General features: G+C 40.9%; 2 protein-coding genes across 2 annotated transcripts in view; both read right to left on the bottom strand.

The window, feature by feature from the left end:
* The window catches only part of LOC108155358 (protein pellino), a 36,741-nt gene extending 24,097 nt beyond the window's left edge, over positions 1-12,644 (bottom strand). The window contains exons 1-2 of the mRNA XM_017286122.2: positions 12,203-12,644; positions 11,477-11,611 (exon numbers count right to left, since the gene is read on the bottom strand). Of these exons, the coding sequence (XP_017141611.1) occupies positions 11,477-11,487 (11 nt within the window). The 5' untranslated portion in view covers positions 11,488-11,611; positions 12,203-12,644. The remainder of the gene's footprint in view (positions 1-11,476; positions 11,612-12,202) is intronic.
* A 3,204-nt stretch (positions 12,645-15,848) lies between these two features.
* Positions 15,849-16,527, bottom strand: LOC108157387 (transcription initiation factor IIA subunit 2). Its single transcript, XM_017289423.2, has 2 exons — positions 16,362-16,527; positions 15,849-16,249 (listed from the first exon to the last, which is right to left on the bottom strand). Exons 1-2 carry the CDS (start codon positions 16,431-16,433, stop codon positions 16,004-16,006), a joined length of 318 nt encoding a protein of 105 aa, XP_017144912.1. The 5' UTR covers positions 16,434-16,527; the 3' UTR covers positions 15,849-16,003.
* Between the last annotated feature and the right edge of the window lie 282 nt (positions 16,528-16,809).

The following is a 16,809-nucleotide window of genomic DNA, read 5'->3' as shown; positions in this document are numbered from 1 at the left end:
CTTTTTCATTACGTTTGACTATTGCGTATATTTTCTTTGAGTTTTTACTCTCTTTTTTTTACGGCTTTTTTCGCATTGTTTGCAGCGACAATTGCAATTGCAATTGCCATAATCAGTGCAAAGGCAGACGCCGCCGACAGAGACGAGACAAAGGCCAAGGGGGGGGCAGCGGCTGCGGCTGCTGCTCACTTTCACATAAAGATAGAAATGAACAGAGAGAGAGGGAGGTGGAGGGAAAGGGGGAGCCAGTAAAGTTGTTGAAGGTGGAAAAAGCTGGTCAGCGACATTGCCTCATCGATCGTATGGTATTGTTGCGCCTCGACTCCGAACCAGTTTTACTTCCATCTATGACGCATGCAACAGCAGCCACCATCGAGTTTTCCTTTTTTTTTTTTTCTTTTACGATGATTTAATCGGTTTGGGTTTCATGGTGCAAGACAATCCCCTCGGATCTTTCCGATTCATTTGAAAAAGAAATAACAGATTCGGAGTCAGAGTTTTTGCATACCCTTGAAGCAATCTCCCTCTCTCTCTCTCTTATCGGTCTTTATTTATTGCATGTGTAAACCGATTTTTATATAGTATTGTTCTGGCAATTATAAATGCCTTTAATGGTTTTCCATCACGCAAATAATGGAGTTTTCTTGGTATTGATAAGAATGATTCGAATGAATTCCATGGAAATCCCGGGGCTGCTATTTATACGATTATTTCTATTAATATTGCGTATTATCTTGGTATAAATTTTACAGAATCTTGACTCAAGAATCTATACCCGAGAGGGACCTTCGTACCCATCTCTAAAAACAATTCAACAGATCAAAATCTGTAATATTCTACCTTTTTTGGCACTTTAATCGAATGATTTTAATGTTCGATAATTATCGATAATTTATCATTTAATACAAATGAAGTATCAGTTGTCAATTCGATCGTTTATCGATAACCTATAATTTTATATAAAGAAAATTGATATGATTTACTGGTCATTAATCGAACTATCGATAATTTCTAAAAATTTAACCCAAAACTCCCCAGTCTTCGGCTTGATTTCGAATTTTGATCCAGGCTCAAAAATCTCCAATAAAAATGCAAAAAAAAAACACTCTCTTCCTTTCTCTTACGATTCATCGTTTACTTTTTTATAGTTAACAGCTTTTAAACACTAAAACACACAGACACAACAATAGTTGATTAAATTTTCGCTTGTTTTTATGTGCTTTGGTTTTTTTTTTTTAAAGCATTTTCATGTTTTAATCACTGATCTGCACCAACCATTTGTTAGTTAATTGCGGCAATTTGAGCAATTTCATGGATGTTTTACTCGCTTTTTTCTTTACTTGAAAAATATACTTCAATATACTGGTAATTGGTGGCAGAGCAGGGAGAGGAGAGGAGAGGAGTGCAAGTGCAAGTGCAAATGAAGCTCTATTAAGAGGTGATTCACTTTTGAGGTCATCCCAAAAGCAGGTGCCACAGAATCGTGTGCATCGTCGCGCCGCGTCGTGTGTCTTTTCAGGTAATGAAGATGAGATAATCCCAGCCCCGAACCGGCTATGATCTAAAAACAATCATAATAAGGCCATAAATCCAAGCTAATCTTATCAGCATGCAAAAATCCCTTGTTGATCCCAAAATAATCCACTCCCAGGTACATCATGGGGAGGGACCTACGATAACCTTGTTTTTGCCAAAGACAATAGCGAGGATTATCCGACATTCGATAGCCATTCAGATATGGAAAGATCCTTAAGGATATCTTTGAAATTTAATAGTTTTCCAGAGAAACTGGTAGATAATCTAGATAGTATTTCCATCTATATCTGTATTTCTTGGCAAATATTTCGTGAAAAAGTTCTTCAATCTCTGGGTTGAGAGATTCGCGTTCAAAGTCACGACCGCATTTGAATATTGTATTCCCCTCCCACTCCCCCTCCCCGCCCTTTGCTTATCAGCAGAGATGGAATTGTTATTTCGTGCTCTGCCCGCGTCTTGGTTCTGTTTCTGTTTCTGCTTCTGGGAGCCAAGAGTCAAGACATTGGAGATAACAAAAATTACCATTGCAATATGTGCCGCACATCTCATGCCACCCCCACAGGCCACACGCCCCACGTAGGCGTACAGTGTGGTACAAAATTGTTAGTATTGAAGTTTTTTAATGTTTTAAAGCAACACAAAAAAATATTGCACTTTATCATGATTCAAATATCTTTAAGATTCCTCAAACTTATAGATTTTGTGTTAAATAAAAATATTATTTGTAGAGCAAAATTTTAATTAATGTTATATACATAATAATAATATTAAAAATGATAATAATAATAATAAACATAAAATAATAATAGCGATGAATCTATTGAGAAAAATCATTTTTTATCCAGGAAAACCCCATTTAATTTAACTATTTTAATTGTCTTTGTTGTATATATAAAACTCTTAAATATTTAATATAAATAATATCCCCTTCCAAATTCTTCAAGCGTACTATCAAGCTTTTTTTTTTTTAAGGCATCGTAATTTTTTCTGCGACTGTTGTAAAAGTTGCTAAAAAAAAATAAAACATAGCTCGAGGGGAATTATTATTTATATCATATATTTTTATTTTTAAGACGACACATACTTTCGCAACACACTGTACTAGCCCCATATTTTCTGGCATCTACAGAAATGCATATTCAAATATTTACCATTTTGCCAAAGAAGAAGAAGAAAGATAAAAGCAAATACCAAAAAATTTGTGTAAAATGTAATCATTTTTAAGAGACAACCAGGCAGAAAAAGATACAGTCACAGATACAGCTAACGTTTCCCTCAAATCAATACCGTAATTATGCATATAAATAATAGACAATAAATGACACCTAGGGTGCCACTTCCTCTGGGTGCCACAATCTTCCAGCTGGGAGGAGGCTTGAGGAGGGGGGGACGGTGGAGCATAAACTGCAAAGTAAACTATTGGCTGGAAAAGTGGGTCAACAGCAAAACCACAACAATAACACCCAATAAATGCCACACAGCAAATTGTGTGCCAAGAATGTATCTGTATCTGTATCTGTATCTGTACATGTGTATCTCTGTGTGTGCAGTTTGAAATTGCAGTTACAAATCAAAGTACCGGCAGACCCAGCCCATAGAAAACCAAAATGCATAGCATGGCATGGCATGGCAGGCGCGCCTTCATCGTCATCATAGAAATCGTAATCATTGCCGTAGTTTGTTCATCAATTTTCGCGTTTCAAATGCGAAAATTACGCGAAAAGCTATGCGAATTTCCACACAGTGAGCGAGAGAGAAAGAGAGAGAGGGGGGGAGGGGGAGACAGGGAGAGCCGTGGAGACAGGAACATGGTCTATTAACACTCCAACTAATGCAATTACGCGCCAACAAACGTGGAAATTATGCAAGTAAACAGTTTAATTGGGTCACCGAAAATGAGGGCAAAACTATGAGAGCGGGGGGGGGGCTACAAATTTCCTGAGGTAATCGTGGAACACTCCCGTCCCCAAAGTTAATCGCGCCTCTGAGCGGCGAGAACAGAGCTGGCTCTGGGACTTAACCCGAGTGGCAGGGACTACGAATAGATAGTGCGGTTTGCACTGAAGAGAGGGGAGTGGGGGAGCTACAACTGCCAGTACTCTTGTTCCCATTTTTAGGTCTTGTGAAAATACATAATTTAAAGTTTAAGGACTCAAGAATCATCTTAAAGATTAAACTATGGTAAAGAATCATTTACATCTGTATGGCAATCAAAATAAGAATATGTAGGTACCCACGTTTGCCAGAGATGGTCTTTCTTCTGTCTGCTTTCGTCTCCTCTCTTCTTGCATTTGGTTGGTTGGTAAGCGCATTCTTATTGATATTTTACCGCTCGACCCATGATGAAATCATACAAGGTGGTCCGCAGCCACAATGCGCTCTCTTTGAGGGTCTTATTTCCTTCAGTGCAACAGCAAACTTCGTTATGCTCTCTCTCTTTCGCATCTATAAGGCGTCAAAGCGCTCTCAGTTGGGCTGAGCCTAAAATAAGACCCGAAAAGGGAGTTTGCGGGCTACCTTGTATAATTTCATCATGAGATGGACATTCTTCTGTCTGCTCTGCTCTGCTCTCCTCTCTTCTTGCATTTTGTTGGGTCATATTTGACCTTAAGCGCAGTCGTATTGATATTAAATCGCTCTCTCCTTGATAAAATCATACAAGGTGGTCTGCCACCGCAAACTTAGTTCTTCTCTCTCTCTCTCACATTAAACACGGCGCCAAGGCGCTCTCTGTTGTGCTGAGCGTAAAATAAGACCCGAAAAGACTCGCATTCTTGTTCATATAAAATCGCTGCACCGAGCTGTGCTTCTCACGAAATTCCATTGCTTGCATTTCTCTCTCTTTCTGCAATTCTTTCTATTCTTTCAATCGCTCTCTTTTTTTCGGACTTCCGATCTCTTCTCTTCATTTCATTTCACGAGCTTTGCTCCTCTCACGCAAATATTTACATGTGCTCGCAGCTTCTGCACTATTTTGCTCTCTCGGCAACGGCAACAATTCTGCGCCCACACTCGACCGAGTCTTCGGTTCCGAATGCACTACAACGATAGCCTCTCTCTAGCTCTCTATCTCTCAGCAATCCAACGGGACTGCGTTCTTTTCTGCGTAGCTCTTCTTGTCTTTATTTTAATCCCTCTCTTCCTAGTTGTATACATTTTGACCTTACGACTACACATACTAAAGTAGTGATTCAAATCTACAAATCATCTCCGGCATATTCTTGAATCAAGAACCTCAAGAGAGCTCATAAGATTCCCATGACAATCCCATAAATATGTGCATTTCCAAATTAATTATAGTTTTCTTAGCTTTTGTGGGAAATCGCGCTGTGATTTAACACCAAAACAATAACATTTTCATAAGCAAAATTTTGGAAAATGCAACAACAAAAGGCACTGCCACAGAATAATAGTAACTGTTCGTGGGACAACGCCTAAGCTGGGCGATAACAAGGCTAACAAGCCGCTCTCTGCGACCTGCCACCTACCACCACACTCCTACCATCCCCAAACAACTCCAACGTACAGCCCACGCGATTTGCCAACTACTTTTAACGAGTGCCATAACATACATATTTATACTCGTATTTATAGAGCCAACAATAAGCAAAGGAATTTCCCATTTCTGGTCTTTGTGATCTCTGCAATTTCTGTCTTTGTTGTGTGGGAAATCAATTGTTGTAAAAAAAAAAGCATAAACGCGGCGTCCCCCAGACCCAGACGTTCAGATTCGGTTAAAGATGAGGACGTTGATGGTGGAGTGGTAATTATTTCAAATGAGTTCACAAAACCACATTGAAAACAACGAAAATAAACAATAAAGAAAGGTTAAATAGAGCTAAAGATACCCTGGCAGATTGTTCAAAGCTATATTTAGACGATTTTCTAGATATGGACTTCTTTTATAGGGATTTCTTCTACAAGGAATCGTTTTAATCATAAGATTACAATGTAATTTATTGTTTTCTCAAAGAAACGTTCCTATAATACATATACAATATACGATATAGTAGTCAAAGTCTGATCATATATGAAAGTTCTTGAGGGTCCAGACTTGTGTTAGGTATCATTATATCTGAAAGAATCAATCTCCCTCCATCTGCTCTCAATTTTTTTTATTTTTTTTTAATATGGATTGTGTTTTTTAATCTAAAATAATATCTTTGCTAAAAATTATGTTACTGTTAGAACAATTTTTACAAAAATTACAGGAAAAACTACGATTTCAAAAAAAAAAATATATAAATCAAAAATTCGTGTCATCAAGGTCGAAGAATTTGGAGGGGGATATTATTTGGTTCAATTATCTGCTCTTCCGCACTTTAAAATCGCCATACTCTTTTTTAGGGTATTGAAAAAGTTTCAAAACAAATACCAATACCATTCCACCTCCAGGTCGCTGTCAAAGTCAAGTGGTGCCCATGCAGTGGGGGCGGTGATGGGGGGGGCGGGCAGTGAAAACAGTTTCCAAGATTCAAAAAGTTTTTAAGCAAAAAACTTACCTGCAAAAAAAAAAGAGAAAAAATGTGGTAAGAAAATTTATTGAAGTAAAGTTTTTTTTGGGTGGTTTTCCAGGGACAGAGAGGGAGATGGCAGGGAGGGCGAGGCATCAGTTGGAAGGCAAGCCAATGACCCAAGGAAAGATACAGAAAGGGACACAGAGAGCGAGATAGCGAGAGAGCAATATCCTCTATCCTTTGTGGCAAACACTGTCCTGTCCGTCCTGTCTGTCGTCTGCTGCTGGCTGGCTGGCTGGCTGGCACACTCTCCAGCGCTCCAGCGCTCACTTTCCTGCGGGCGCATTGTCTCTGCCACAAGCCTCCATCTCCCTCTCTGGCCCAAAAGGAAACTAAGCCAACTTCCCCACACACAAAGGATGTGGCAGCACGACCACTTAAAGGACGACCAACAACATCTTGCAACAAGGAAGCTTAACCTGGGCTTCGCTCCGTCTTTGCTTCTTTTCTCTTCTCTGTTTCTCCTTGTTCATTATTTTCGCACAGACCGGAAATGCTCGAAGAAAGAGAAGAACCAAAATGAAAGCAAAGTTCAAAGCGCGCTTAAAGGAGCAGTTTCCGAGCCGCATTTAAAGTGCAGTTTATGCACGGGGAATTAAGGTCAAATCATATACAAAAGCGTCCCCCTTCCCCGCCCAGTCACGACAGGCACAAACATGTCTGACAGCAGCTGGGGGGGGCGGTAGGTCTAAGCCCGCATTCATCTCGCTCAGCCAACTTGTCTGTGGTCGTGGTGTCTGCCTCTGAGAGCTGCTCTGGGCCTGGTATTAATGACAACGACATGCAACATAGTTTGCTGTGCGGTGCCACGGTATATGATACCTCTTAATCGAGGGGATGGCGGGGGATATCCCTATTCAAAAAGGAAGGAGAGATGGAACAGGCCAAGCAGACAGCGGCCGATAGCGCCGATAAATGATTGATAATACCGATAAATGATCCATAACACCAATATATTATTTACAACTCCGATAAATTATCGATATGATATGATCTATAACACCGATAAATTATCGATACCACAGATAACTGATCGATAACGCCGATAAGTGATATATAGCACCGATAAATTATCAAAAACGACTATAAATGATCGGTAACATCAATAATATATCGATAACACCGATAAATGACCGATAACAGGGATAAACGATGGATGGCACCGATAAATGATCGGTATGATATGATCGATAACACCGATAACTGATCTATAGCACCAGTATATGATCGATAACACAGAAAATGTCGATAACAACGACACATGCTCAATAACACCGATAAATGATCAATATAACCGATAAATTATCGATAGCGCCGATAAATTATCGATATGATAGGATCGATAATGCCGATAGATGATCGATAACACCATTAAATGATCGATAACAGGGATAAGTTATAGAAAACACAGATAAATGATGGAAATTATTGGTGACATGGATACATCTTCGATATCTTTTTAAAGATTCATCGGAACGCTCCAGGCGAATGTATCTGTTCGCTTATGAAAACTTTGTACATCGAATCGAATCTACGGCATTCCGAAACCATTGTCTGTTGAGTTTCAAGGAAACTCCTTGAAAATAAATATTTTCCATTTATTCCCATCAATTCTTAGGCTTACTGGAGGTCCCCCCTCCCCAGAGGAGGGGTGCGCCGCCGCCGCCGCCGCGGCCTTTGTGTGCGAATTCAATAAAGCCTGAAATGTATATTATCTTTGTTCCGTGACATTTAATAAAAGTTTAATCGACTGTCTACTGGGTGTCCCAATGGTCGTTCACCCTCTCGACTTCCTCTGTCTGTCTCTCTCTCTCTCTCTCTCTGTCGTCGTGAGCGACACTTTTCATGCTGGCTTTTTTTATGAAACATTGTTTCGTTTTTGTGTTTTTGCAGGATGTGTGCAAGTTTTCATTGCAGCTGCGAATCGGCGACGCGCATATCCTGCCCATGCACATCCTGTCGAGAGGAAAGGGATCTCCCCACAATCACTCACAAAAACACAAAAACCTATCCCAAATTGCAAAAGTTAAGTGCATTCATTAAGTAATTTTCATTTTCACTTTCATATTTTTTCACACCACAAAACTCCGAAACTCTGATGCTCCGAAAACAGAGGCGCCCAAATGCAAATTTTTGTCGTAAATTGTTGTAACTTTCACTTGGGAGGAAAGGAAGGAGGCTTAAAAAAGAGGCGGTGGCCGGCCACTCCCTATGTGGGTCAGGCATCAAAAGTTTTTTGGCTTTTAAGGGGGGTTTGGGGGGGTTCAAATGCCAATGCACGGGACACACGGGCAATGGGCGAAATTTGCTTCGAATCTCTGTCCATTGATAGGCATGAACTTTGAACCCAACTGAACTTCTCTTCGTCTCTTTTCTCATCAGATCAACGCTCGCAAGCAGTAAATATTACAGTTGAAGCAGTTTTCGGCAAGCAGTGGACTGGGTGGGGGTGGCCAAAGCAAAGCAAAGCAAAGCAGTTGTTGATGCTTCCCTTTGTTCTCTCTCCCGAAAAAAAAACACTCATGATTAGTAGTACGAAATGTGTTTTTCCGCCCGTTATATTGTTTATCCAGTCAGTCCAGTCTACCGTTCAGGCTGTTGATTTTGCTGACAAATATTCAGTACTGTCTGTGCTTATCACGGCAACACACACACACACATGCCACATGCCATATGCCACACACACACAATCCTAATTAAGGTTCACTTTAGCAAACCAGGTCACGTGTGTTTACTTGTCTGATTAAATTCTTCTGTTGCTGCATCTTTTCACTAATCAGAGAGAGATTTTTCATGCATCTTATCTGGAAGTATTCGGTCTTATCAGCTGGCAGTGCACTTTGTGTGTGTCCGAAACAAAAAGTGAAATGATAAGGCAAGGGCAGCAGAAAATCTGACAAGACAAAGAGTAAATCCCTGAAACAGGGTCTAAAATGCTAATCTCCGGCGTACAGCGGATTTTACAATACGAATATGTGTACAAATTTTGTTATTTCAGTGTTAAATAGTTCTTTTATTTGTTTTGTACCTCCTCCAAAATGGGGCTATCCCCGCACACCCTGAGTCATGTGCATGAATAATAAGAGTTAATTATGCCCAAACACACACACATGTGATTCAGTCTGTTTCGAGAGTATAAGTGTAGTAGAGTTTTCATAAATAAATTTTCACTTAACAAATGAGCAACATAAGCACAAAATGTCGGCAAACTGCAGAGCAACAGGCGGAAGGTCTGAGAGCAGAGCGAGCGGGATCGAGATAGAGATAGAGGGTAGGGGGAACAAGGAAGTCATAAAACAAAGCCATGCTCAATGAAAGAGGAACAACAGCAATGGGAGTGCGGCAGAAGAGCGGAATTAAAATTTAATTTTAATCGCCAAAAATGAATAAAAAGAACACCAGAACAGTGGGAGACGGAGAGGGAGAATGCAATCATACACACACATACACACACACACACAAACTCAGAAAACTAATGGGGTAGAAAGAGGGAGAAGGCCTGCCAGCAGCAACCACTCCACTCCTCTCTCCTCTCCACGCCCCTCTCTATGCAGGCAGACAAATAAATTTTCAGTCAGAAGGCAACAACTGAAATGTATGTATATACACATCCAAGAATTTAATAAACACAAAACAGAAACAGAGAAAGAGACGCGACGCAGCAGCAGAAATCAGAGGACAAAAGACAGAAGGCATATGCATGAAGGCTGCGGGGATTTATACATAAATCCATGGGAGACGATCGCCAGAACCACAAAAACGCAGCAGCAACAACAACAACAACAAAAGAGGAACAGGTCGCGCACCAGGTAGGCAGGCAGGAAGTGTTTGTGTGTGTGTGAGCTGCTTGTCGCAGTATGCCTCATACGACTCTCTCTCTGCCTCTCTCTCTCTGACGATCTGGCACTGCCTCTCACCTTATAGAAATACACCTTGAATAGGCCTGCGCTGGCTGCCCTCGTGGTCAAAACAAAGCAGGTAAAAAGCAGCGAAAACATTGTAAAGGGAAGAGAAGAGAAAACTCCAAGCAAGAGTTGTTGCATTGATGCTGACCGCAAGCAGCACACAGGGCTCCAGACGAGTGGGGGCGCGACAAGGAAACCAACACAACTGTAAAAAAAATGCAACAAGAAGAACCTGCTTGAGAATCATGGCTGGAGGCCGACGCAGCATGAGAAGGAGGAGGAGAAGGAGAAGCAGAGGGCAACAAGAACACGAAAAACAACGCGACAAAGTAATGGAAAAAATTGTTAGAGGCAAAGTCTAAAATTAAAACAAGCGCGAGAGCAAGAGAGAGAGAGAGACAGAGTGCAACGTATGCAGTTATTTATGTAGGCAGAGGCAGCGACGGTAACAGCGACAGCGACAGCAGCACAGACAGAGGGCTATTTTGGAGGCAAGCAGATGAAAATGCATTAAATCGTGTATAAAATCAAATTGCAGGCAACTCCGCGAACCGGACTCTGCTTACTGTTTTTGTTGCAGATGCTATCCGTATCTTTGTTGCCGTTTCTGTGGTCGTGACGTCAATATGCGCATGCGTTGATCTGAATGCCGCTTTTCTGTTTTTGCTGTCATTCCTTAAATGATGTTGTTATACGGCTATATCATTCAGGACGAAAGGGGTATACCCATTAAGACGCCAAGTTCGTGACATCAGTACAATAGAAAGCAGTGGATAGTGGTTCTCTGACTTTGAAAAAACCCACTAGAAAACCATCTGTTGTTGAAAAGGGTTTAGTGTCCAAAGGAGAGAATAATTTTCCTTGGATCTGGATTTGTATTCTTCTGAATTGCTATTTTGTGGAGGGGGGAACGTACATGAAAATGTTTTCCGTCTGAAAGACAGTTGGTGGTGCGGCGGTGGCGGCGGTGGCGGCGGCGGCGGTGGTGGTGGCTGCACCCAGAGGGGTGTTTTTCCAAACCGGGGGTTGCTTGTTGTTTGCCCACTTTGGAGCTCTCTCAAAGCATGAAGAGAAGGAGAGGTAGTGACGAAATGCGCATATAAATAGAATACGGCAATCTTGCATTGCGCCGCAGAAATGTTGAGAAACGTAGAATCAACGATTAAGAGAACGAACCCAAACGATTGTCCAAAGAGAAGGAATACAATAAAAAGAAAGCAATCAAAATTGCGTTATAATTTGTACGAGTGTTTATCAGGTCGGTCGGTAGGTTCAATAGACCTGAAACACATGTGATCACTCTACACAAAGTGCAACGCAAATCCATATCCCTCCCCTCACACATACATATGTATGTATGTATTAGAGAGGCCATAAACAGTGTCTGGATGCCGCTAATTGCCCTGTCAAAATGGGTTAACGAACCACATTGATCGCGTTGTATGGGGGATGGATCGATATCGATCCATTTGACTGATTAGAAATACATTTCGGATAAGAAAGGTGTTTGAGACTTACCGTTTCACCATTTTGTTGGTTACCCCCGAATTGTTTTCCTGCTGCACGCCAATGTCAACGGATCGGTTATAATCCAGTTTTGAGGTAAAGATTTTAATGCGACGGAAATTAATTTTGACGATCTTTTTGTTAAACCTTTAGGGATTATACATGTATAGATTTTTGTTTGATTATTTGATTTTTAATATAATTATTTATATCTGAGCGATATTTTACTTTCTAGAAGTAGAAACAATTAACATTAAAGAGGTGCAGTCAACGTCTGCGCTGGCGTTGGCGTTGGCGTCGACGCTGCAGGAGGTCCAATTGGACTACCGCTAAAAAACAAAAACCAAAACAAGACAGAGGGCAGCAGCAGCGGCCATAAAATGTATGGCAACAACAGAGATTCGCATTTAATGAGCGCTACGTATATTCTTTTATTAACGTCTTTTATTTAAATTACACATTTCATCTGCTGCCTCTGCCTCTGCGCAGCCACAGCAAACAGAACAGAGACGTGACGCCCGACAGCAACGTCGAGCTTTGTTTTCTTATGCTGCTGCTCTCCCGCTCTGCCCACCGCCAACGCAGAGTTTACTCTTTCTCTTCTTTCTGCAAGCCTTTTTTGCTTCTCCACTTTATTTTATTGATCCGCTTTCGCTATAATTATGCACAACAAAATTAACACGCAATTCGGAATGCACTTTAGATATTTCCACTCTGAATTTTTGAATTTTTTTTTACCTTTACTGGAATATGATTTGTGCGGCAACCTATTAATGCACTTGCTGCGGGGGGCAGGGGCACTACTTCTCATTAATTTTTGGCGATTATTTCGCTGCTGCTGCACACATAAACAATGGTTGCCGCCGTTTGGCTCTTCCGCATCTCGCGCGCTCGCGGCCTTTGATTTCGATTGTTTCAACAAATGGCATAAACATTCGCAGAACGCTATTCTAAGACGTTTTTCGTTTTGTTTTTAACAATAATATGCAGGCGTGACGACAAAAAAACGACGACGATTCACTTGTAATAAACTGTTTGACTAGCGACGTTGATTATATATTGATATATCGAATATTAATGATATATATTTTTTTTAATTTATCAACGGATCTCAGAATTCAGGAACAAAATCGGCACTTCTTTTTTGTTGTTTTCATTGTCGCGGCAGAATAATTTGTGAGACCATTTTTCTGAATGGCTAGGCTTCAGTGTGACCAGTGGACTTATCGATAAGAAATATACCGAACTACGTCACAAATTTCGAAACATACCGTAAATATACTGACGAATTATTTGTATCAAGTTGCTCATATTCCTCGTTTTTATACCCGATACTCAAAATGAGTATTGGGGTATATTAGGTTTGTGGTAAAAGTGGATGATGTGGATGTGTAACGTCCAGAAGGAATCGTTTCCGACCCCATAAAGTATATATATTCTTGATCAGCATCAATAGCCGAGTCGATTGAGCCATGTCTGTCTGTCCGTCTGTCCGTCCGTCCGTCTGTCCGTCCCCTTCAGCGCCTAGTGCTCAAAGACTATAAGAGCTAGAGCAACGATGTTTTGTATCCAGACTTCTGTGATATGTCACTGCTACGAAAATATTTCAAAACTTCGCCCCGCCCACTTCCGCCCCCACAAAGGACGAAAATCTGTGGCATCCACATTTTTAAAGATACGATAAAACCAAAAACGCAGAATCGTAGAGGATGACTATATGTTTTAGAATGTAAGATCTCAACCAGATCGTATAATTATTATAGCCAGCATCAAGAAAACAATTTCATTCTTTCTCGCTCTGTCTCTCTCTAACACACAGGTTTCATGGTCGGTTTTGCTAATTGCAAAATATGAGTTCAAGGATCTCAGAACCTATAAGAGCCAGAGCAACCAAATTTGGTATCCACACTCCTGTGATATCGGACCTTGACCGTTTCGTGTCCAAATTTCGCCACACCCCCTTCCGCCCCCGCAAAGGACGAAAATCTGGGGCATCCACAAATCTCAGAGACTATTAAGGCTAGAGTAACCAAATTTGGTATCCGCACTTCTGTTAGATCTCACTATAAAACGTATATCTCAGAATTTCGCCCCACCCCTTTCCGCCCCCACAAAAGACGAAAATCTGTTGCATCCACAATATTGCACATTCGAGAAAACTAAAAACGCAGAATCATAGATAACGACCGTATCTATCAGATTGCTGAATCTGGACCAGATCAGATAATTTTTATAGCCAAAAGGAACAAATCAATTTGCACTGGCTACGCAGCACCCGACGTCACGCTCAGACTGATTTTCTGTCTCTCTCGCACGCACTCTTTGTCGTTTCGTTTAATATTAGCAGCGTCTGCCGGAGGAGAGCCATACTGACTTAGTATCGGGTATAACTGTAGAGTTGCGGTGTCCGCAGCAACTCACAACGTTCCCCCTCGTTTATATTCGGTTGAATATTACTAGATAGATAAGGCCCTCAGCTCTGAACTCATTACTTTATCCGATTATTAAATCAATTTCCTTTAAGACTGGTTAAATTTAGGTTTTCATCTCTATTGTGTTGCTTATAAAATATGGTTTAAGGTAAAACGGGCAAGCAAAAATGTCCACTACACTAATAGCTTGACATGGTAACTACACTCTAGCTACACATATGCTACATATTAACTACATGGAAGTGCCAGTGTAACATGCAGTTTTTCTAAAATTTTTGAAAAAATTGAGACTCTGATGGCATATGATCAGGAATTCGGTGCTGATCCCGAATTTGTATTCAATGTGGCCTGGGACATGTCTCTAAATGGAATTTCTACACGGTTTCTATATTGGACAAGAGGGTGGTTCATACGTCTTAAATTACACTAGAAAATACTAGAAAGTAATATGTAAGGTATACGGCAAGGTGTGTGAGCTAGACATGGAAGAGCCATTTTGCAGGTGATATTCTTTGGACTGAAAAAAATTGTAAGCATTTTGTAAATATGGACTCAACGGAAATAATTTTCTGATTTTCCAGCAAACTGTGACGGTTTTACTGTTGTTACATGTCGTTAGAACAAGTATACTCGACTTTTGATTCTAGCTATCGGTGCACAGCTTGCACAGAAATATTGGTACTTTTGTGCGATAGGTGGAAGTTCAATTCGGCGGTAACATCCGTTTATTTCGAAAATAACAATAATATAGCCGACATCGGATTATGATAGCTTTATCAAAATACAAATTAAAACTATGATTAAAATACTATTTTTCCGGCAGTGTCTTCCACAATTTCTTGTTGCCAAATTCTAGATCTAGTTTGTATCACCGAATTTGGGTTGGACGTTTAAAATTTCAGTTGTGTGTTGGCTTCAATTGTGACTATTCCTAAATAATATTATTATGGAAGAATATTTTTTTCAAGTTCAATAATCTTGATTTAAGGTTTATAGAGTAAAATATCAGAATAGAACGAAGCAACAAAACTCAAAAATCTTTATGTAGGCAAACTTTCTGCGGACGAGAACTGAATGGAGACTATTTGCCATTCACCTCTCTAATCTCATACATGTCTATGGAACTGCAACCTCCAACCAGAACTGCGTAGATGCCGACAATACCGAGAATATGGAGACTCGGAAGACGGAAGTTGCAATTACAAGTCTATGCAACTGCAACATCCGTTTTGTAAGTCTCCCTATGCTCGGAATTCTCGGTTTCACGGCAGTTCTCGTTGAAGCTTGCCGTTGCATAGACATGTTTGAAGTTGGAGATGAATGATCCACGACTGGAGGCACCATCTCTTCATTACTTGGAGTTCCTGAAGATTGATGTTTATCCTTTAGATGCAACGGGGATAATGCCGAATGATATTGGGAAGTTGCGGAATGTGAGGAGCACGTTGAGTCTGGTGTCTGCGAACGTCTACACCGATGTGCACACTTCTCTCATCCGCTGCTGCTGTTGGCTCCGATAGATATCCAGGCGATGGTGGCCCATAGTATGGCTGGGCATTCAGATCGGAGTACAAGGCCCATCTCTTGTTGATGCAGAAGTCCGCAACGACTGACAAGCGAAGTTAGGCCTCTGTTTTTGCTGTTACCCCTACACCATACATTTTCTGACAGTGGTTGTTCGTCTGTTGCCTGGAAAGGTGATGGCAGACTTGTAAAGGAAAGGGTGTATTGGTGCCTATACCCTCATCTAAATTGGCAGCTTTGTGTCTCCGGCCCACTTCCTTTATGGTTCGCCCTATTTCAACGTAACTTCTTCTGTATAAGAATAATACAAATATAGGCCCAACATCTCCTCTCATTGCCAACACCAGCCACAGACTTGATATTCGCCAGGGCATCCAGCAGGGATGGTTGTCCTCCAGGGGCAAGTAACATTCATAACGACAGAGTCCTTAACAGTTTCACGATATTTATTTTAAAGTTCGACGACCAAGGCCCTCTACCAATAGGTTTGCATGGTCGTCTACTCTTCACCAATGATGGATGTAAAGGATCCTAAACAAATATAAATCTTACAAATCTAAATATTCTCTGGCCAATGACAGTGCTAGAACTCGCTCTTGCCATCGCAGGCCACAATCTTCACCTTGTCCACCTTGACGAACTCGTGCACCTCGCGAAATTCCACATCGTTCAGCATGAGCGTCCAGACATTGTCACAGAAACGGTAGGTGTTAAGCTTGCCCGCCTTGAAGGTGACGCGCGCCTTTACGCGCTGGTTTAGGGCATTGTTGATGCTCTTGTCGAACTGGAGGAGCACCTTGAAGGCCAGTCCTGGCGTGATCTGGCCGTACTGCAAGGGAGAAGGGCAACAAAAGTTATTGTTTAATTATTGCATTCGCGATGCGCATAAATGCAGACAGGCCAGACTGTGAGCCATCTTGTTTCCGCACGCTGCGACTCACCTGGATCAGCTCGTCTAGACTCTCCTGCAACGTGTTGCCCAGGGTGGTATTACGGTACAGCTGGTAGGACATTATTGCGTTGTTTTTACCGAAAAATTGCGTTTTTTAATTAAAATTTTCACGCTCGGTTTGCCGAAGTGCGTATCGATAAAATAAAATATCGACCCTTAGAAATATACCAAAATATACCATCTCATTCTAAAAATATACCGCAAATATACTGACGAATTCAAGTTATATTTTACATATTCCTTGTTTTTGATATTCCGTGGAATATTACTATATATATAGCACATTTAGATGCCCACATAATTTTATACGATTAATTAATCAATTTTGTACAAGATTGGATAGTTTTTAATCCTTGCTTTTATTGTATTTATTGTAAAAAAAGGTTTAAACGAAAAAGTTCAACAAAAAAAGAGTCGCTATATTGCGCGTAAGCCGT

This window comes from Drosophila miranda, chromosome 2 (assembly GCF_003369915.1).
Source record: "Drosophila miranda strain MSH22 chromosome 2, D.miranda_PacBio2.1, whole genome shotgun sequence".
Classification (NCBI taxonomy): Eukaryota; Metazoa; Arthropoda; class Insecta; order Diptera; family Drosophilidae; genus Drosophila; species Drosophila miranda.
Note: the sequence above shows the minus strand (reverse complement) of the source record. Positions and strands in the feature narration are given on the sequence as shown.